Here is a 22,704-nt window from a genome sequence, read left to right on the forward strand (position 1 = left end):
ATTTCCGTCCACCCCTGTGCCTGTCGCGACATTGGGATAGAGGCGCCCACTCTTGGACGTCTGCTGCTTAAGGAAGGGCCCATGTCTCCAAGCCAGAATCCGCAAGCAGAGTTACTATCGCCTGAGTGCCTCGGTGGGCCGCGTAACGGGGCCCTTTTCCCCCAATGCCCGCGGCCGGAGCGTGGGGTCCCACAGCCTCAGTATGGGACCCAAGCTATTACTCATATTATGCCACTGGATCTGGATGTGGGAATCGGACGCAATTACTCCAAGTCCGTTGCGGAGGACACTAAGCGGGGGGCAGGGTTACCTCCGTGCGAGACTGCTAGGAGGAATTGCGTAAGGTGACCGTGCCGACGCGGCTGGCGCCGGACTTCTTGTGGGCAAAATGTTTGGAGATTGCCCACCCACCCGGATAATGTGGATAAAGGTTGAGGTTACCGGTTATCCCTTTTGGTGGCAAACGGGAAAGCAGCACCGATTACTCACCTACAATGGTGGCCTACGATGCGGAAAGGGGGCGATCATGCCGCACAGGACCTGGGGTCTATGGTACACCACAGTATTGAAGCGAGACATGAAGGTGCGCCAGCTCAGGCAGTACAAGAAAGCGAAATGGCCGAGGTCTAGCTTCATTCGCAAAACCCCCGATTGGCAGCCTCCGCATAGGAGAGCGGACGGTTTCCACTGCACAGTTGCCCCCTACCAGGGTCTTGGTGAGCCCACACCTGGAGTATTGCGTACAGTTTTGGTCTTCCAACCTCGCTGAGGCAGGACCCTTATTGCCATAGAGGGATTTCGGAGAGACGTTGAGAGTTCAGACTGCTTCCTGGGATGGCAGGACTTGTCTTAGCGAACGGACTGGATAGGACTGGTTTATACTTCTACGACATTTAGAACCATGCGAGGGGATCTTATGACTCGGAAAAATCCCGTACCCAATGCGCTCGAAGGGGTGGACAGGTAGAGACCCAGGAAGAGCGCGTCACCGACTTTGGGGCCGTCCAGGCAAAGGCGGTCACACTAAGATACGGGGGAACCCTTTTTAACCGAGGATGAAGCAGAACTGGTTTCCCACCAGTCTCGTGTGTGCGTCTCTGGCCTCTCTGCCACAGACTTTTGGTAGTGGCGGCCAGTTCTATTGGCTCTCTTTAAGAGGACGTCGATGTGACCCTTGTGGCTACGGGGTCTCAGGGGGCTCCTTATGGAGCGACGGACGAGGTCGGGATACTGTAGGTGATGATTCAGCCCTGATCAATTGTAAGGTGCGGTGATCCGGCTCGACGGGCCGAAGGCGCCCCTACCTCCCTCTGCACTAATTTCTACCTGTTTTGTTTTACTCCCCCGCGCCCCCCTTGTCGCACTGTTTTTGATGGTTCCACTCGTATTGGGTTCCCCCACTAGTCGGGATTTCTTCTTTTGTCCGGTCTTACAGACCGGGACACGTGCGGCCAAACTTTATGCCTGGACGCAGATCCCAACACATCCTTTCAGCGCCTCTCACAGGCCCCCCTTGCCGAGTCAGCAATCCACGGTCGGGCCCCCAGCTCGCCCAAAAGCTGGCAGGCCTCCGCGGGTCCGGCCGCAATCTGCCGGAAGGAAGAGGGCCTTCCCCCACAGGACTCCGCGATGTGTGGGCCAGTCTAACTAGGCTGACCTCCCCTTGGACTGTGCGCATGGAGGAGCCGCAGGGGTGGGCGCGTGCCCCACACCCGACGCCCGTCTCTTGCGAGGGCTCTCTACATATCTTATTCATGGGAACTGCCATCGATTCACCTAGGCTTGCTATGGTTCTTTATGCGGCTTTATGTGTATTCTTATAGTGACCAAAGGCTGGCTTGACCTACGTGGCCCACTGTGGCACTAACGCGGACGATTTGCCGATGTATTCTATTTTGACCCGAGCGATTGCCTACCTCTTGCGATTTGGTGACCACTCACATCTTTCACTCATGTACACAACACACCACTAACGGCCCGAGCTAATGGGCAAATCCACCCCCCCGGTCCCAATGGTTCCCTAGCCGGCTTTTTGTCCTTTTTTTTTTGTTACCCGTGTTTTCTGTTTTGGTCATTGTTTGTTGTGCGGTGCTCCTCGCAAGCGGGGGTGTTTATACGCTACTATATTCCAGTATGACTAAGCGCTGTGTCTGGATTTTCATGTCCCCCCCTTTGACATTGCAACGTCCTTCCTTGCATCGCCGCGCCAACCAACTCACGGGATCAAGACGTAGCGCGTATACTACAGAGGGTATCAACTAAATATCAAACCATCGCGAAAACCGTACTAGTCCATCCTACATATCTATCCACACCCAACTATTAGATCCTCTCTTTTCTTTTTTTTCCTTCTCTCTTCTCTTCCTTCTCTCTTTTTTTTTTTTTTCTCTCCCCACCCCGATCCCCAACTTCCTCCCCCTTACCTTCCTCCTTTCCTCCTTTTTTCCCCCTCTTTTTTTTTTTGTTTTTTCTCTCTCTTCTCTCTCTTCTTTCTTTTCTTTTCCTCTCTTATTTCCTATTTTTCCTCTTTTCTTTTTTCTTTTTTTTTTCTTTCTTTTTTTTTTTCCCCCTCCCCCCCCCCCCCTCCCCCCCCAACCCCTCCGCTTTTTCTCTCTTCATATCTGCTTTCTTCTTCTTCTTTTCTTTTCTTGTTTTTTTTTTTTTTTTTTTCTCTTCTTGTCTTTTTTCTTTTCTTCGGTCCTCCTCTTGTTTTTTTTCCTCTCCGCTCTTTTTCGCTCTTTCTCTTTTTCTCTTCTTTCTTCTCTCTTCCCCTCTCTCATCCTCTTATCCAACCAAACCCCCACCAAATCCCCAAACATCCTCCTTCACTCTCATCCTCGCCCAGGGCCCGCACGTGGGGCTATGGTCTCCCACGCCCCGCGCGTCCGCCAGCGGGTGGGTGTGTTTCGGACCGCTCACTTGCCGCTTCCCTACACACACCCATCTCACCCCCCCCGAACGACCTTCTTCATTACGTCTTCTGCGGTACCGTCTTCCTCCACACACCTCACCGCAGACACACACCACAGCACTCCCCGCCACCCCATCCCCTTGTCTTTCGCCATCTCTCCAGACGGTCTCCGTCCCTCGCGGGTATGAACTCTTTATTTTTTTTTTTTCCCGGGTTGTCGGGGATCGCAGTCCGCGTAGCGCCTGGCCTAGACGTAGCATTGCATTATATGCACACCATCCTTCTTCTCCCGAGCGCCGGCACTACCGGGGCCAGGAGCGATCTATCCCCCCGCTTTGTGTTTCTTCGTTTTCCTTTCATAAACCCTTCGATCTGTCGCTTTATCATCTACCAACCTCTTGTTTCTCCGCTCTCCCTTCCCCCACTCCATCGCCTCCTCTGAAGCGTGAACCCCCCCGCGAACACTGTCACCTTCATTCCCCCCAGATGTCTGCCTGACCCAGAGTGAATTCTCTCCGCCCATCATCTGCAGTCTTGTCGTGTCTCAGTATCTTGGCCGTCCCTTCCTCTTTACTGCTGGTTCTTGTGTTTACACCGAGCCCCTGAGACTTTGTGTCATGATTACTACTGCCTCACTATCACATTAGCTATGCTGTCTCATCATGTGCCGCCGTGTCCTCTGCTCTCGGAGCACAGTTTCCCCCAACACCTAGTACTGCTGTCTCCTCCCCCTTCTTATCAGTGCCCCTGCTGTCGTCCTCCCATCCCCCAGCTTGGCACTCACCTCCCTCTTTCCGTCTTGTCCCTACCCACCCGAACTATCGATCCGTGATGACTGGGTTTCACAGGCCCCGAACACGTTGCCTCTTTCTCTTCCCTCCTTCTTCGATGCTTCATGCATCAGACTCGTTTCTCCTCTTTTTGCGGTACCCTCACTAGATCTCTCCAGCATCTGCCTTCCCTCCTTCCTGTGTATTACTTACATTCGTTACCCTTCTCAAGACCTCCTTCTCCCTTGCCAGAGTTTCCTTTCCTCCCGAGATCGTTCACCCCCTCGTCCCTTTCCCGTCTTCCTCCCTTCTCCCTGCCTGGGATGTTTTTATATTATCCCACCCCTTCTGGTTACTTGCCTCCTCTTCCCCTTTTTTTCCCCCCCCCCCCCTCGATCTGTTAGAGACTCTAGGTTCGCTCGTCCGATCCCGTTGTCTTTCCTCTCCGCCGCCTTCCCTCTAGAGACACATGACATCTTCCACTTATTCTTCCCCTCTCTTTTTTCCGCCCTACCCATCAGTAGAGTTTTAACCTGCCTTTCGCTCCTATAAGTTCTTTCGTACCAACATATCACTGATGCTGCCGTTTGAGTTGTGGTGTTGTTTCACCCCATGGGGCTTGGGGCTCTCATTACTACCGCTTTTCTTGCCAGTATATCTTCCCCACCGACTACCCTCGGAAACCGGCCCACCCGTGCCCCGTTGCTTTTCGACAACTCGTACGACCTCCCTGTCCTGCCCACTCCTGGTCGTCTCCCTCGAGGTCCATTCCTGACGACAGCCCCGCCATCCCTACGCGTATCTTTCGTACAACCCACAACGCTCTAACTGTCCAATCCTGCCTTTTCCGCACGAGTGTCCCCCTACCATATCTTACGATTCCTCATTTACAACTCTCTCTTACTGGTCCAGATTTCACCTGGCCTCACGCCTTTTCGGGTAATCGCGCATCCCATTTCACCCTCCAACTTATCACTGTCATAGCTCACATGTTTCCTTCCTCCGTTTCTCACTACTTAACTTATTCTAAATCCTGTGGCCCTGGGCGACGAGTTCTTGTCAGCCCCAAATCCATCGGGGCCCCTAGTTTCCTCCTGGCATCGTGCTTTGTCCCCATTACTGAGACACCCGCTCTATTGCGTGTTCCCGTACGCCCCCTTCTTTAAACTTCCCCGAGATTCGAGACGAGTGCTCCCCTCCCACGCAGCTAGACTGAATTAGTCTATGCCCGCCCGCAGCCCCCGGAACTCTAACGCTTTTTCTTACTAGCCTCCTACGTAATGTCTTATCACTAATTGGAGCCCAACTGTAGTCACTATTACAGGTGTGGTTTCCTATCGTCTGGCCATCTTCCACATCGGATATTTGGCCCCTTGACTTCTTATCTCCAGTCCTCCTTTCTTTTGGTGAAGGCCCCATGCCATTTCGCGTTCTCTACTGCCTGTGGGTTTAGTCCGGCCTGCTTGCACTTTCAGCTGCCTTATGATTATCATCCAGACCCTCCGACTATTTCGTTGTTATTCTTTGTCATTTTCCACGTGTATCATTGCTAGCTACTCCTCGCTCTCTTTTTTTCTAAACCAAGGCTGCAATCACTCAATCTCTCCATTGTTCATTTTGCTATCTGCATGCACTATCATCAGCAATCTGCCCCCTCACCCCCCCTGTCTAGTTGCACCCTGCATCTCGAATTAGCCGATATCTCCTCACGTTATGTGATGTACACCCAGTTGGTTCATGGCTAAATTTGCTCCTGTCCTTTGTACCGTCCCCTTCTATCTAGTAGCTGTTATACTGAGTATAATCGAGCTGTTGCATTGTCCCGACACTCTCTCGCGCTTGTTTGCCGTATTTTCTTTTGTTCTATTCTACTTAGTCACTGCCGGATTCTGCAACAGCTTGGTACATCCGACCTTGTTTGAGTATGTTCTCGACCCCCCATTTTTTTTTGTCTCCCTGTCAGCCCCCTATATGATTTCCTTAATGTTCTCTGGCTCCATTGTTGTTGCCCTTATTTGTTCTTTGGATTGTGTGTCCTGCCATATGACATAATGCTTTCGTCATATCCAGGTTAAAATCCCTCAACGGAGTTTCTACTTCTAGTGCGCCCTTATGGAGGTCCCATTATCATTCAAGACCAAATCTGGAGTATGGTGTACAATTTTGGTCGCCCAATTATAGGAAGGATGTCAACAAAATAGAGAGAGTACAGAGGAGATTTACTAGAATGTTGCCTGGGTTTCAACAACTAAGTTACAGAGAAAGGTTGAATAAGTTAGGTCTTTATTCTCTGGAGCGCAGAAGGTTAAGGGGGGACTTGATAGAGGTCTTTAAAATGATGAGAGGGATAGACAGAGTTGATGTGGACAAGCTCCCTTTGAGAATAGGGAAGATTCAAAAAAGAGGACATGACTTCAGAATTAAGGGACAGAAGTTTAGGGGTAATATGAGGGGGAACTTCTTTACTCAGAGAGTGGTAGCGGTGTAGAATGAGCTTCCAGTGGAAGTGGTGGAGGCAGGTTCATTGGTATAATTTAAAAATAAATTGGATAGGCATATGGATGAGAAGGGAATGGAGGGTTATGGTATGAGTGCAGGCAGGTGGGACTAAGGGAAAAAAAAGTTGTTCGGCACGAACTTGTAGGGCCGAGATGGCCTGTTTCCGTGCTGTAATTGTTATATGTTATATGGTTATAAGCGGATTGTCTATCAACCGGCCACTGTCTAACTGGATACAGCACATGGGATCATTTGAATTGTGAGCTTCATCACCCTTGGGGGAACATTATACAGACATCCTAATCACTGGGGAGATGGAAGGGACATGGTCCTTCTGGAGCCTCTTGCACAAAGCTCTGATCCTGTGTTACTTGATAATCTGGGTGGCGCAGTGGCACAGCTAGACGACCCACTGCCTCACTGCTTCAGGGCCCAGAGCTAACCTCCGATCTCCAGCCCTGTTGCCAGAACTACAGGGTCTGAGCTATAGGAGGAGGTTGAGTAGGCATGGACTCTGTTCTCTGGAGTGCAGGAGGATGAGAGGTGGTCTTATAGAAGTGTATAAAATCATGAGAGGAATAGATCTGCTAGATGCACAGAGTCTCTTGCCCAGAGCAGGTGAAAAGAGGACCAGAGGACATAGGTTTAAGGTGAAGGAGAAAAGATTTAATAGGAATCTGAGGGGGAACTTTTTCACACAAAGGGTGGTGGGGTATGGAACAAGCTGCCAGAGGAGGTAGTTGAGACTGGGACTATCCCAATGTTTAAGAAACAGTTAGACAGGCACATGGATAGAAACATAAAACATAGACATAGAAATTAGGTGCAGGAGTAGGCCATTCGGCCCTTCGAGCCTGCACCGCCATTCAATATGATCATGGCTGATCATCCAACTCAGTATCCCGTACCTGCCTTCTCTCCATATCCTCTGATCCCCTTAGCCACAAGGGCCACATCTAACTCCCTCTTAAATATAGCCAATGAACTGGCCTCAACTACCCTCTGTGGCAGAGAGTTCCAGAGATTCACCACTCTCTGTATGAAAAAAGTTGTTCTCATCTCTGTTTTAAAGGATTTCCCCCTTATCCTTAAGCTGTGACCCCTTGTCCTGGACTTCCCCAACATCGGGAACAATCTTCCTGCATCTAGCCTGTCCAACCCCTTAAGAATTTTGTAAGTTTCTATAAGATCCCCCCTCAATCTTCTAAATTCTAGAGAGTATAAACCAAGTCTATCCAGTCTTTCTTCATTAGACAGTCCTGACATCCCAGGAATCAGTCTGGTGAACCTTCTCTGCACTCCCTCTATGGCAATAATGTCCTTCCTCAGATTTGGAGACCAAAACTGTACGCAATACTCCAGGTGTGGTCTCACCAAGATCCTGTACAACTGCAGTAGAACCTCCCTGTTCCTATACTCAAATCCTTTTGCTATGAAAGCTAACATACCATTCGCTTTCTCCACTGCCTGCTGCACCTGCATGCCTACTTTCAATGATTGGTGTACCATGACACCCAGGTCTCGCTGCATCTCCCCTTTTCCTAATCGGCCACCATTTAGATAATAGTTTGCTTTCCTGTTTTTGCAACCAAAATGGATAACCTCACATTTATCCACATTATATTGCATCTGCCAAACATTTGCCCACTCGCCCAGCCTATCCAAGTCACCTTGCAGTCTCCTAGCATCCTCCTCACAGCTAACACTGCCCCCCAGCTTAGTGTCATCCGCAAACTTGGAGATGTTGCCTTCAATTCCCTCATCCAGGTCATTAATTATAGGACAGGTTTGGAGGGATATGGACCAAATACAGGCAGGTGGGTCTGGTGTAGGGCCTAGGTTCACTCACCTTGACGTAACCGTGGCAACTGATTCGGGAGTGTGACATATGGCCTGCTGTGACATGGCTGGTGGGTAATTGGCTGGTGGGTAATGTATATTTTATTGTGTAGGAAGGAACTGCAGATTAAATGTGTAAGAAGGAACTGCAGATGCTGGTTTGAACCAAAGGTAGATACAAAAAGCTGGAGTATTTTGCGGGCCAGGCAGCATCTCTGGAGAGAAGGAATCGGTGGAGTTTCAGGTCGAGACCTTTCTTCAGATTCATGATCTGATATAAAATATATTTTATTATCTTCGGAGTTAAATAAGTTACAGTTACGAGTGAGAAACCTTAGCAAACTTAGTAACAAGATTACTGCTTTGGTTAAAACCTTTCTAAATAGGCAATTAAATATTATCATTTAAAAAACTGGGGAATAGAAGGGGTAAAAAAAGACAAATTTGCAGGAGTAACCTGACAGTTTGGCAGCATCTCGGGATAACGTGGATAAGGTGACATTTCGGGTCGGGATCCTCCTTTAGATTGACTGTGATGGGTGGGAACGAAAGCAGGAAAATTGGCAGGGTAGGAAACAGACTGGCAAGGAATAGGTGGATACAGGTGAGGGGGCAGAAGTAGATCGGACAGAAGCAGATGGGACAAAGGCCAGAAATGAAAAGACACAAGGGTGTGATATGAGGATTAAAGGGTTGCAAATTGTGAAGCCAGAGGAAGGAATATAGATGGAAAGAGAGAAATAGGTTTGAGTCTAGGTGGAGTACAGGGATGTGGGGGGGGGGGGGGGGGGGGGGGGGGGGGGTTGTAGGTTAGTTACCTACATTGGAGAACTCATTGTTCCAATCCTTGGATTGTAAACTAGCCAAGCGGAATATGAGGTGCTGTTCCTCCAGTATGCCTCTGACCTCACTCTGGCAATGGAGGAGGCCCAGAACAGAAAGGTCAGTGTGGGAATGGGAAGGGGAGTTACAATGGTGAGGAACTGGGAGATCCAATAAGCTGTGGCTGACCGAGGGCAAGTGTTCAGCGAAACAATCGCCAAATCGATGCTTGTTCTCGCTGATGTACAAGAGGTCACATCAGCAACACCAGGCGCAGTAGATGAGATAAGCAGAGGTGCACGTTTTTGTAAACCTGCAACTGCAGTCCCAGACTCTCAGTCTGAAGAAGGCGTGTAGACCCGAAAAGTCACCTGGTCCTTTTCTCCAAAGAAGCTGTCTGACCTGCCGAGTTACTCCAGCTTTTTGTGTCTATCTGCAGTTCCTTGTTTCTCGAACGGACAGGGGTAGTTCATTTTGAATAACAAATGAATAACAAGTTTCTATAATGTGAATAGAGAATAAACATAAGGTTCCTTGGAGATATGGACTATGACTGTGATCTTTTGTCCACAATCCCCACACTATGTTGGAAGTTCAGCATCTGTACAGGATTGTAAGCACTGCTGGAGGACTCGCTGTAATGCTTCAGACCTCACTGTGCACAACACAAGGATATTTCTTAACAACGAATGCACCACTTGAAAGCTGAAACTGGATCCTAAGTGTCTGTATTGTGGTGTCGTGTTCAACACAGAGATTAGAGTCCAGAGTAGATACAAATTGCTGGAGTAACTCAGGCAGGCAGCCAGGAAGCATCTCTGGAGAAAAGAAAAAGGTGATGTTTTATTTCGAGACCCTTCCCCTTTTCACCGGAGATGCTGCCTGACCCTTTGAGTTCCTCCAGTATTTTGTGCCTATGTTCCGTGTAAACCAGCATCTGCAGTTCCTTCGTACACACTTGGAGTCAAGATTGTTTAATTGTCATTTGCACCAACAATGAAACAATGAAGTGTGCAGGAAGGAACCGCAGATGCTGGTTTAAACCAAACCAAATGCATGGGCTCCAGATTTGCTTCTGCCCCCTCACCTGTATCCACCTATTCCTTAAACAACAAAATAGAGAGAGTACAGAGGAGATTTACTAGAATGTTGCCTGGGTTTCAACAACTAAGTTACAGAGATAGGTTGAATAAGTTAGGGCTTTATTCTCTGGAGCGCAGAAGGTTAAGGGGGGACTTGATAGAGGTCTTTAAAATGATGAGAGGGATAGACAGAGTTGATGTGGACAAGCTTTTCCCTTTGAGAATAGGGAAGATTCAAACAAGAGGACATGACTTCAGAATTAAGGGACAGAAGTTTAGGGGGTAATATGAGGGGGAACTTCTTTACTCAGAGAGTGGTAGCTGTGTGGAATGAGCTTCCAGTGGAAGTGGTGGAGGCAGGTTCATTGGTATCATTTAAAAATAAATTGGATAGGCATATGGATGAGAAGGGAATGGAGGGTTATGGTATGAGTGCAGGCAGGTGGGACTAAGGGGAAAAAAAGTTGTTCGGCACGACTTGTAGGGCCGAGATGTCCTGTTTCCGTGCTGTAATTGTTATATGGTTATATGGTTATAGACACAAATAGCTGGGGTAACTCAGCGGGACGTACAGCATCTCTGGAGAAAAGGAACAGGTAACGTTTCGGGTCGAGACTCTTCTTCAGAATGAGAGTCAGGGGAAAGGGAAATGAGAGATTTAGATTGAGATTGATGGTGATCAGGGGAGGGATGGAGAGTGAGGGAATGCAGGGGTTACTTGAAGTTAGAGCAATCAATATTCATCCGACGGATTGTAAGCTACCCAAGCAAAATATGAGATGCTGTTTCTCCAATTTGCAATTTTCAAGTTGTGATTTGCAACAGCTTTACAGGTCAGTAAACACACCAGACACACACATAATACACTAGTGCAAAAAAAAAAACCCTGGCAGTCAACCAAAGACAGTCCATAGAAGTTCATAGTTGCTGTGGTTTGTGCTGTGACTTGTTCAAAAACCTAAATGGTTGTTGGGAATAAGCTGTTCTTGAACCTGGTATTCATGGTTTTCAGGCTCCTGTACCTCTTACCAATGGTAGGATCGAAATGAGAGCACAGGCAGGGTGGGATGGGTCTTTGATGATATTGGCCACCTCGTTGAGTCAGCACCTTCCATCGATCCCTTAGATGTTGAGTAGATCAGTATCTGTGATGGTACTGTGAGTCTACCACTCTCTGTAATCTCCTTCATCCCTGGGCTTCTGAGATGCCAAGCCAGGCCATGAAGCAACCAGTGGGTATGCTGTCTACTGGAGCCCATGCAATGGCATGTCAAAGGGCCTGTTCCTGTGCTGTACTGTTCTATGTTCTATGAGCAGGGAACTGATGTAGAGTGAGTAGTGACCGCAGTTATATAGCAGATGGCCTGACGCAGTGGCCTGTTAGGGTCACTGAACACCCCAACGGGGTAGTGTGTTCCACGTCTTGGAATGACAGCATTCTGAGAGCCACATGCTGAATATCCCGCGGTCTAGGCATAAGCTTAGGGGCGGCCGCGCCTTTGCGGTTGCAGCTTCTAGACCCCCTCCATCGACTCCTTTAAGTCAAGACTAAAATCTTATCTATACTCCCAAGCCTTTCCTGATGTCCACTGAGCGAGGGCTATATGAATATATGTATGTAGTTTGTTTGTTTATACTATTCTTATAACAAATGTAAAGCACTTTGGCCAACGAGAGTTGTTTTTTTAAATGTGCTATATAAATAATTGTGACTTGACTTGACTTGCATTGAACCAAGACTTACTGGTGAATGTATTGTACCGGTAGGGGAGACATCCCTACTCATGCATGGACAGCTGCTTCCATGATTAGTGCCAAGACTCCAAGTGTATTTCAGATGTGTGGATGAAGATAAACACATTCAAGGCAGTTTAGTTCCATGCTAACTTTATTTTTTTATTGATTCACAAATTTAGAAATAGCAACCCCGCACCACCAGATTTAGCAAAGGCAAAGCCCATTTATATCAAGATAGAGTTTCCATGCATCAGAATAAATGAAGATTATTTTCCAAGCGGTTATTGGTCGGTCCCCTTGTGGAGTTTTAACAGCTTGAAATTTCAAGGCAACCCATGCTTTAAAAGGATCGCTGATCCCCCCAAAAATGTACCCAAAGCAAATTAGACACCTTAATAAACAATGATATGGATTTATAGGGTGGCTTTATAATACGAATCAAATTAAAGGCTGCATCACACAGGATATAAGATGGCCATTAATATCCCTGCAGGGGAGGAGAACGAGGGGTGGAGAGGTTTAGGAAGAGACACCTAGAGCGCACGGCCTTCACTGTGCTGACACTGGTTAGAGGAGGTGATACAGGACTGGAGAAGATAACAGAGGTGGAGAACTGAGGCCTGGGGGTGGTGGGCAGAGAGGAGGATTTGTAGGTCGTGGACAATTGAACAGAGGGTGATGAGGAGTGATGGCAGTGATTTGGTTAATTTTAAGATGGCAAGAAATAGGATGGAAACCAGCGCGGCATTGGAATAGGCAGCTCTCGAGATAACGGGGGCAGCACAGTGGCGCAGCGGTAGAGTTGGCACGGACTCGATGGGTCGAAGGGCCTGTTTCCACGCTGTGTCTCCAAAGTAAACTAAAGTAAATAACAAATAATTAATGATGGCCTCAGAATCAGATTCAGGGCAGGGTTGGGAAATCTTATGAGACGAGAATGCAAAATCCATTGCAGTTTTCAAGCCTTCTCTTTAACTTTCTCAGAATAGGTCTGTGTAAATATTTTCCACTTTAACAACAGATCTACGACTTAATCTGCAACCTAAAATTCAGTTGACATTAAAGCCTTTATAATCAGTATAATAAAAGCCACCATAAGCAGTAAATACCCAGTTTCACTGATGTTTTTAAGATATCATTACCCCATTAACATTAAAATAAAGCATAAATTTTATTGGCGTTAGCGTTTGCATCGTGCATAATTGTAACTCTGGCACTGCTGGCTTTATGTTCTTCCGTGTGGGACGTACCGCATCTTATTGCTGGGCCTTAATCTGCAGCATCTTATACTTTTCCATGTCACAATCCACGAAGACGGTGGCTTTGTGTGGAAGCTTCAGGATGTTGAGGGTGTCCACGACCAACATGCCCCTGGTCAGTGAACCGTGCAACTCCACACCCACCCCGTACTGGGCGCGCTCCTTCACCATCGAGTCATCGATGGCAGCAGCCATTGTGTACGAATCATAGGACACAGTGCCACTTCCAAATTGCAACACCTTGGCACTTTGGGCTTGCTGGGCGGAGTCTGTAGTTTGTGCAGTCACCTTCTTCATCGACTGACCCTTTTCGCTTTCTTGAATCACCTGCTGTCCAGTAACGACCTGCAATGAATCACGACAGTGATTTGGAAATGTTGTGACATATTCAGGCAGGAATCCTTCCAGCCAAATCCCTCTCCATAACGTTCCCCGACTGTCCTTCTCACCCTGAATCCCCATTATTAACAACATGCTGGGTGTTATTGACTAAAAGATAGTTTCTACCCATGTGCGATAAAAGAACTTAACTCTAACAGAGAACACTGGGGGAAGCACAAGATAATTCGGGGGTGCAAGGTAATGCGCGATATTCTTTAAAAATATTTTTAATACCTATTTATTATTTTCTTTACTGATCTTGTGTATATGTGAGTCAATGGCTGCTGTTTGTTCGTTTTAAATCTTTTATCCTGTGTCTTCTATGTACACACCGAAGGAGATGCAATGGAATTTTGTTGCACAGTTGTTGTGCAATGGCAATAAACGTATTCTATTCAATCTATTCTATTGAGATACCACTCCTAATGTTGGTGCCCTAGTTCAACACAAAGGCATTGATTTAATGAAAAAGCTCCACCTGCAATGCTTTCTCTGTATTTTTCCCCATTATTGATTAATTGAGAACATATATCTGATATAGAATATTGGGATACATGAGAGTAACAGGGACAACAGAGAGTTGTGGTGGAAGTACAAGGTGGTGGAAGGACAACAGAGCGTTGTGGTGGGGTCCTTTTCACAATGGCAGGCAGTGACTAGTGGGGTACCCCAAGGCTCAGTACTGGGACCCCAGCTATTTACAATATATATTAATGATCTGGATGAGGGAATTGAAGGCAATATCTCCAAGTTTGCGGATGACACTAAGCTGGGGGGCAGTGTTAGCTGTGAGGAGGATGCTAGGAGACTGCAGGGTGACTTGGATAGGCTGGGTGAGTGGGCAAATGTTTGGCAGATGCAGTATAATGTGGATAAATGTGAGGTTATCCATTTTGGTGGCAAAAACAGGAAAGCAGACTATTATCTAAATGGTGGCCGATTGGGAAAGGGGGAGATGCAGCGAGACCTGGGTGTCATGGTACACCAGTCATTGAAGGTAGGCATGCAGGTGCAGCAGGCAGTAAAGAAAGCGAATGGTATGTTAGCTTTCATTGCAAAAGGATTTGAGTATAGGAGCAGAGAGGTTCTACTGCAGTTGTACAGGGTCTTGGTGAGACCACACCTGGAGTATTGCGTACAGTTTTGGTCTCCAAATCTGAGGAAGGACATTATTGCCATAGAGGGAGTGCAGAGACGGTTCACCAGACTGATTCCTGGGATGTCAGGACTGTCTTATGAAGAAAGACTGGATAGACTTGGTTTATACTCTCTAGAATTTAGAAGATTGAGAGGGGATCTTATAGAAACTTACAACATTCTTAAGGGGTTGGACAGGCTAGATGCAGGAAGATTGTTCCCGATGTTAGGGAAGTCCAGGACAAGGGGTCACAGCTTAAGGATAAAGGGGAAATCCTTTAAAACCGAGATGAGAAGAACTTTTTTCACGCAGAGAGTGGTGAATCTCTGGAACTCTCTGCCACAGAGGGTAGTTGAGGCCAGTTCATTGGCTATATTTAAGAGGGAGTTAGATGTGGCCCTTGTGGCTAAGGGGATCAGGGGGTATGGAGAGAAGGCAGGTACGGGATACTGAGTTAGATGATCAGCCATGATCATATTGATTGGCGGTGCAGGCTCGAAGGGCCGAATGGCCTACTCCTGCACCTAATTTCTATGTTTCTAAGTACAATATTAAGGTTGGAGGTCTGTGACCAGTGAAGTTCCGCAGAGATCAGTGCTGAGACCTCTGCCGTTAATGATATAGATAAATGACTGGGACATTTACATAGACGGGCTGATTAGCAAGTTTACCGATGACACCCAGATTGCTGGGCTTGTGCAGTGTGAGGAAGGCTGTCAAGGTATACAGCAGGATATAGATCAGTACCGAGATACAAAGAAAAATGCCTTTATGTACTCCAGGAGTACATCTGATCGTGCAAAAGAGAAACTAAACAAGAGTGCAGAATAAAGTGTTGCAGCAACAGAGAAAGCTACAAGAAGTGATGGATTGTTTAAGAAGGAACTGCAGATGCTGGAAAATCGAAGGTACACAAAAATGCTGGAGAAACTCAGCGGGTTCAGCAGCACCTATGGAGCGAAGGAAATAGGCAACGTTTCGGGCCAAAACCTTTCTTCAGACTGATGGGGGGTAGGGGAAGGTGGGGGGGGGGGGGGGGGGTCGGGGACAAGAAAGGAAAAAGGAGGAAGAGGAGCCCGAGGGCTGAGGGAGGGGAGGAGACACCAAGGGCTATCATAGGACACAGTGCCACTTCCAAATTGCAACACCTTGGCACTTTGGACTTGCTGGGCGGAGTCTGCAGTTTGTGCAGTCACCTTCTTCATCGACTGACCCTTTTCGCTTTCTTGAATCACCTGCTGTCCAATAGTGACCTGCAATGAATCACGACAGTGATTTGGAAATGTTGTGACATATTCAGGCAGGAATCCTTCCAGCCCATCTCTCTCCATAACGTTCCCCGACTGTCCTTCTCACCCTGAATCCCCATTACTAACAACATGCTGGGTGTTATTGACTAAAAGATAGTTTCTACCCATGTGCGATAATGTGACCTTGCCTCTGAATAACATAACCAGTAACCTATCGTATGCTAAGTGCTGCTAACAGCATAACCAGTTGGCTACACTCCCCACTCACAGCCTACTGTTAATGACGCTGCTACTCCACAACATACCATGGGCTTACGATGGCGGAGGCAAAATTCCAAGGTGGTGATGTTGATGGGACAACTAAAGTGGCTCAGCACAATGGAAGCTGCTTCTGGGTCTGTGAAAAAGTTGAACGCACCGCAGACTCTCACATTATCTTGAGCTGGAAATAAAACAGTGGAGTTAATGCTTAACTGTGAAATATTGTCATAATACTCTTTCGTAACTATTTCAAGTCAGCTTTCAGGGTTTAGGTGGTGCTGGTGATGATGTCATTCACTGTGCTTCTCTGACTGCCATTGAATGGATGGCAGTGAGCAGCCTTCCTGAACAGCTGCCGTGTCTCCTGAGAAGTTCCTCCTATATTGTTGTAGGAGGGAGTTCCAGGATTTAGACCCAGCAGTGATGAAGGAGAAGCACCATATTTCCAAATTGAGGTGTTGTGTGAGCATAGCTCTGAGCATACCTTCAAAGTATTCACCCATGATGTACACACTCTTCAGCTTTGAAGCAAAGGTGGGATGCATCTTGGCAGCCAGGGCCACGTTGGTCATGGGTCCAAGTGCAACAAGTGTGACCTGTTGGAAGAAGGGAAGGGACTTAATATTACAATTAAAACTCAAAGTATTGGTACTATAACACCAGGATAAGCGCTCAACCAAAAAATCCAAGCCCAAAGCCAAAGTCCTTTCTAAACTGACCATACAAACTTATGCTAAGGACAATAACTAAAGGGCCTGTCCTACGAGCATGCGACTCTATGCGGCAAGCGCGACCTAACGTTGTCGCTTGAGCCGTACGGCCTCACGGGGCCGGTCCCATTTCGATCTGAGTTGCCTGGGTTTCAGCAACTAAGTTACAGAGAAAGGTTGAACAAGTTAGGTCTTTGTTCTTTGGAGCGCAGAAGGTTAAGGGGGGACTTGATCGAGGTCTTTAAAATGATGAGAGGGATAGACAGAGTTGATGTGGATAACCTTTTCACATTGAGAGTAGGGAAGTTTCAAACAAGAGGACATGACTTGAGAATTAAGGGACAGAAGTTTAGGGGTAATACGAGGGGGAACTTCTTTACTCAGAGAGTGGTAGCGGTGTGGAATGAGCTTCCAGTGGAAGTGGTGGAGGCAGGTTCGATTTTATCATTTAAAAATAAATTGGATAGGTATATGGACGGGAAAGGAATGGAGGTTTATGGTCTGAGTGCAGGTAGATGGGACTAGAGGAAAATAAGTGTTCGGCACGGACTTGTAGGACTGAGATGGCCTGTTTCCGTACTGTAATTGTTATATGGTTATATATGGTTATATGATCGCCGGATCCGTATGGAGTTGTGCGGAGCTGGTCCTGTCATCGCACGGGGTTCCAAAAAACTGACCGTGTTCAAAAATTCCGCGCGGCAACAGCCTGCCGTCCCGCAGTCGCCGCAACGCCGTATGCATCGCGCGAACTTCCCACGGACTTCGCTCGCACTTCATGTCACTCACTCGACATCCGCGCAGCCCCCGCTTCTGGTTAGGTCGCGCTTGCCGCATGGAGTCGCTTAGGTCGCGCTTGCCGCATGGAGTCGCATGCTCGTGGGACAGGCCCTTAACTCCACATGCATTAACAGCTACCTACATGTTAACAAGCACATTAAAAAAAAACTGATCGTTTAGATGCAAGTATATCATTAGTTATCAAGTGGGCACCTCCCTTCACTGGTGTTTCATTGAGCTAGGTCTACGACTCCTCGGGACAGCTCAATATATCAGTGAATCATTCATTGTTTTGTTTATTTTAATAATTGACGATTTAATTCAGCATTGGAATAAAAACTGCAACCATATTGGTGGAAATATCCAATTTATTCCAGCACTTTTGCAAAGGTCTATATTATTTTGACACCATTTAATTGACTCATCTACAGCTAAAGAATGTTTGTTGTTCGAGCTAATTCAAATTCCAGAATAGCAGTATACGTAAAAGGAATCCCAATAAAAGGAATGTTAAGATCTTCTCAAGGACACTGTATTTCTGGCTTACCTATGGTTTAGGAGTGCCTTCCCTGAAGTTTGTCTGTAATTGGTATGAAAAGGCCTCAAGCAAAAATATCACTCTGTATAAACTCCCTCAGTTATTTCCTTCGCTCTGTCGAGAGCTCAACAAAACCTTCTATCTCTCAAACACCCTTATCCAAAGTAAAAGTCGCAGATAGACACAAAATGCTGGAGGAACTCAATGGGACAGGCAGATGTTTCAGGTCGAGATGCTTCTTCAACCCGAAACGTGACCCATTCCTTCTCTCCAGAGATGCTGAGTTACTCCAGCATGTTGTGTCTATCTTCAGTGTAAACCAGCATCTGCAGTTCCTTCCTGCACTTAAACTGGCAGGTTGCCCTCAAACTAAATAACGGGTATAACTAACTACCAAGTCTTGCGTTCCCACGTTTCGGCACATCTCACCTGCCCGGGGTGTTCATTAACTATCCGTGCCATGGCATCCACCGCGTGTTCGGCATGTATATGTTCCATGCACTTAGCATCGGGATGGGGAGCATCGACCACTCCTTTCTTCCCATGGGAAGCGGCATTGGGATGGAGTGCACCCAGGAGAGTGGTGCCTGCTCCACGGTAGACAGGGATCTGGAACATGGACAAAAGATCAGAAATATCACGTGCATCGGGTACATTGCTCACCAACAATCATGAAAGGCCAAGAAAGATGATATCATTTGGCATGAAGGCTACCTCATGCGGCTACCTTTGCCTGTCAGCAGCCCAGAGCTCAGGTAGGTAGTAAAACTGAGACAAGTCTCCAATACAGAACTATATTGGCATGCGCTAATCTACAGTACGATTCTTAAAAAGTCTGATTTTTCAGGGCACTGAGGGATACGTAAAGGACTCAAGTACAATTGCTTCCCTCCGTCACTTAGACATATGGGAAGAAACTAAGAAGAAAATGTTGGGGAAAAAAATCAAATTCTTCAAATGAGAAGCAAGTAAGAATTTCATTGATTTGTTTTGTTACTTTGGGCGAAAACCAGAGCACTCAGGCGAAACCCGCGCGGTCACAAGGAGAACGTGCATACTCCACACACGCATCACCCAATGTCAGGATCGAACCCATGTCTCTGGCAGTGTGAGGCAGCAGCCCTACCAATTGACTGACCACCTGTACTGTTTTGTTTCAGCAAAACGCTCCTGACTCTTGAGAATAAAGCAAAATGCTTGAAAAAGAATTAGAAGAAATATACCTTGTATGCATATGTCAATATCTATAATACCAATATCCATTTTCGTTTTGCACAAATTTAATAAAACCTGAACAAAAGAAGCATTATCATTGGGGGAACTTCTTTACTCAGAGAGTGGTAGCGGTGTGGAATGAGCTTCCAGTGGAAGTGGTGGAGGCAGGTTCATTGGTATCATTTAAAAATAAATTGGATAGGCATATGGATGAGAAGGGAATGGAGGGTTATGGTATGAGTGCAGGCAGGTGGGACTAAGGGAAAAAAAGTTGTTCGGCACGGACTTGTAGGGCCAAGATGGCCTGTTTCCGTGCTGTAATTGTTATATGTTATATGGTTATTTTTGTTACAAAGTTTTCTTGGTTCCTCAGTTTAGTTTATTGTCATATGTCTGCACTTTAGTCTGTTTTGACTATTTTACTGTTGTAATGTTTTTTGTACATGCTATGTTCTCGGGGTATCTAAACCTATATTTTAGTAGTTACTTAAGTTATGAGGTCGGATGGAAGTTGCATACCCAAATCACGTTGCACTTATGTGCAATGACAATATAATATATTATTATTATTATTATTATGTACCGAGGTACAGTGAAAAGCTTTTGTTGCGTGCTAACCGGTTCGTGGAAAGACAAGACATGATTACAATTGAGCCATTCACAGTGTGCAGATACATGATAAAGGGAAGGTAGACAAAAGGATTGGGTGACGTTTTGGGTCGAGACCCTCCTTCAGACTGAAGAAGGGTCTCGACCCGAAACGTCGCCCATTCCTTCGCTCCATAGATGCTGTCTCACCCGCTGTGTTTCTCCAGCATTTAAGTCTACCTTCGATTTTTCCAGCATCTGCAGTTCTTTCTTAAACATGGTAAAGGGAATAATGTTTTGTGCAAAATAAAGCCAGTAAAGTCCCATCAAAAATAATCTGAGGGTCACCAATGTGGTTCAGCACTGCTCTCTAGTTGTGGTAGGATATTTCAATTGACTGATAACAGCTGGGAAGAAATTGTCCCTGAATCTGGAGGTGTGCGTTTTCACACTTCTATACCTGAGATGACAGGGGATGTCAATCAAACTACCCTCGCAAAAATGAACTTCATTATAATTACAAACAGGACACAGTGAAATGTATTTTGCAGAGTCATTTTAAGGGAATGTACATGTGTTTAATTTTCTCCGATGAGCAGAGTTGTTGCTGAAGAGAGAGGCATAGTCCTTGTCACTACCTACCTCCATCCTGTTACACTGTTTCAGCACACTCAGCACGTTTGCGCACACGTTCTCGATGCCCGAGTTACCGTGGGTGCAGGTTATTGCCAGGATGTGCACGTTGGGAGCTGTCAGAGCCATCATCAGTGCCTGGGAATCATCTATCCCAACATCAACATCCAAGATCAACAGCTTCTTGCTCTGTTGAGCACTGATAGAGTGGACACCTTGGAGAAAAAGTGTCAATGTTTAACAACACAATGTTCAACCATAATATCGCATCGTATCAGTAACTGGCTCTCAGTTTGGTCATTCAACTGTTCAGACTATCATCAACCTGTAGATTACCTGACACCTTTCATGGGGAAATCATTTGAAAGGGAAATCACAGACAATAGAGAAAGGCACAAACTGGCTGAGAGACGGGATCAAACCAGTGGGTCTGTGTGGGTCGCCAAGGAGGAGATGCGGTGGTGGTTATGGAGGAAGTTGCAGAGAGCAGACGCAAGGTCTGACATTTCACCCACTGGCAATGGGGAGTGAGCAGGCAATGAGGAAGGCCAGGACAGAATTGTAATACCACACGGTCAGTAATCTGATAGGCCGAATGGCTTTCTCCAACTCACATTGTACAAGCTCATCTCTACGAGCCCCAGTGGAAGTGAGCTCCGTGCGGGCAGCAGGGGTTATGGGAAGAAGACAGGAGAATGGAGTTAAGAGGGTGAGATAGATCAGCCATGATTGAATGGCAGACGATGGGTCAAATGGCCGAATTCTGCTCCAATCACTTACGAAATTGGGAACCTTTCACCACAGTTTAACTATGATGTCATCATAGCTTTAACAATGATATTGGGGTGGAAAGAGTGCAGAGAAGGTTTACGAGAAGGTTACACAAAAATGCTGGAGAAACTCAGCGGATGCAGCAGCATCTATGGAGCGAAGGAAATAGGCAACGTTTCGGTCCGAAACCCTTCTTCAGACTGATCGGGGGCGGGGGTGGGCGGGGACAAGAAAGGAAAAAGGAGGAGGAGCCCGAAGGCTGGGGGATGGGAGGAGACAGCAGGGGGACTGAGAAAGGGGAGGAGACAGCAAGGACTAACAAAATTGGGAGAATTCGATGTTCATGCCCCCAGGATGCAGACTCCCCAAACGGAATATGAGGTGCTGTTCCTCCAATTTCCGGTGCTGCTCGCTGTGGCCATGGAGGAGACCCAGGACAGAGAGGTCGGAGACGGAGTGGGAGGGGGAGTTGAAGTGCTGAGCCACCGGGAGGTCAGCTTGGTTATTGCGGACCGAGCGGAGGTGTTCGGCGAAACGATCGCCCAACCTCCGCTTGGTCTCACCGATATAGATCTGCTGACATCTAGAAATGTCAGGTTTACGAGAATGTTTGTTGACTGGACTCGAGGGCCTGAACTACATGCAGAGATTGGGCAAGCCTGGACGTTATTCCTCAGAACGCAGGAGACTAAGGGATGAGGTAAATAATACCATGATGGAAGTTGATAGAGTGAACACACAGAGTCTTTTACCCAGGGTAGCGGAATCAAAAACCATAAGACATATATTTAAGGTACGAGGGGAAAGATTTAAAAGGAACATAAAGAGGCAATTTGTTTCTTTCATGGGATGGAACAAAATTGGAACGAGCTGCCAAAGGAGGTAGTTGGTGTAGGCATAATAACAACATTAAAAATACACTTGGACAGGTACATGGATAGAAAAGGTTTAAAGGGATAATGCGTAAATGGGGGTAAATGGGACTAGTTTAGATGGTCGGCATGAACGAGCTGGGCTGAAGAGCCTTTCCATGCTCTGTCTATGAGCTGTGACTCTATGATGTATTCAGATCCCCGCGTCCATTCTATTACTAGTGACACTCAACAGGGGAAACTTACCCACAATATTTATTTTTGTCCTTTTCAACGTTACTCACCTGTCTTTGTTTGCTGCATCATTGGTTCTGTGGTTTATAACGTGGCCACGTTCTCAGATTCAGCTCGATAGTTGAGGAAAAGCCCCTTCCGACTGTCTGTGTCCACGAGTGACTGGCTAGAAAATGCAGAGACCAGGGATTCATTAGAAATGGTACAATTCAGGTGGATCAGGACTGATGAATCAAGTCAAGAGTGTTTTATTGTCATATGTCCCAGGTAGAACAATGAAATTCATACTTGCTGCAGCCAATAGAATGGGTAAACATCGTACACTGTAAACAATATAATAAACGAGAAAAAGGTCAGTGAAGTGTATATACATACTCATGTATACACATATACTCAGATTATATATATATAGAA

At 46.7% G+C, this 22,704-nt stretch overlaps 1 protein-coding gene across 1 annotated transcript; it reads right to left on the reverse strand.

Moving 5' to 3' along the window:
* Nucleotides 1–11,692: 11,692 nt before the first annotated feature.
* LOC129697809 (uncharacterized) lies at nt 11,693–22,359 on the reverse strand. The gene is made up of 7 exons (XM_055636436.1): nt 22,341–22,359; nt 20,423–20,628; nt 18,407–18,586; nt 16,434–16,545; nt 15,994–16,130; nt 13,427–13,444; nt 11,693–13,246 (listed from the first exon to the last, which is right to left on the reverse strand). The coding sequence occupies exons 1-7, from the start codon at nt 22,357–22,359 to the stop codon at nt 12,917–12,919; spliced, it is 1,002 nt and encodes a 333-aa protein (XP_055492411.1). The 3' UTR covers nt 11,693–12,916.
* Between the last annotated feature and the right edge of the window lie 345 nt (nt 22,360–22,704).

Source organism: Leucoraja erinacea, chromosome 6 (assembly GCF_028641065.1).
Source record: "Leucoraja erinacea ecotype New England chromosome 6, Leri_hhj_1, whole genome shotgun sequence".
Classification (NCBI taxonomy): Eukaryota; Metazoa; Chordata; class Chondrichthyes; order Rajiformes; family Rajidae; genus Leucoraja; species Leucoraja erinaceus.

Coding starts and splice junctions, on each gene's coding strand:
- LOC129697809 (XM_055636436.1), bottom strand. Junction 18,587..20,422: donor AACAGTGTAACAGGATGGAG/GTAGGTAGTGAC, acceptor TCCATGTTCCAG/ATCCCTGTCTACCGTGGAGC. Junction 16,546..18,406: donor TTAATGAACACCCCGGGCAG/GTGAGATGTGCC, acceptor TTCTTCCAACAG/GTCACACTTGTTGCACTTGG.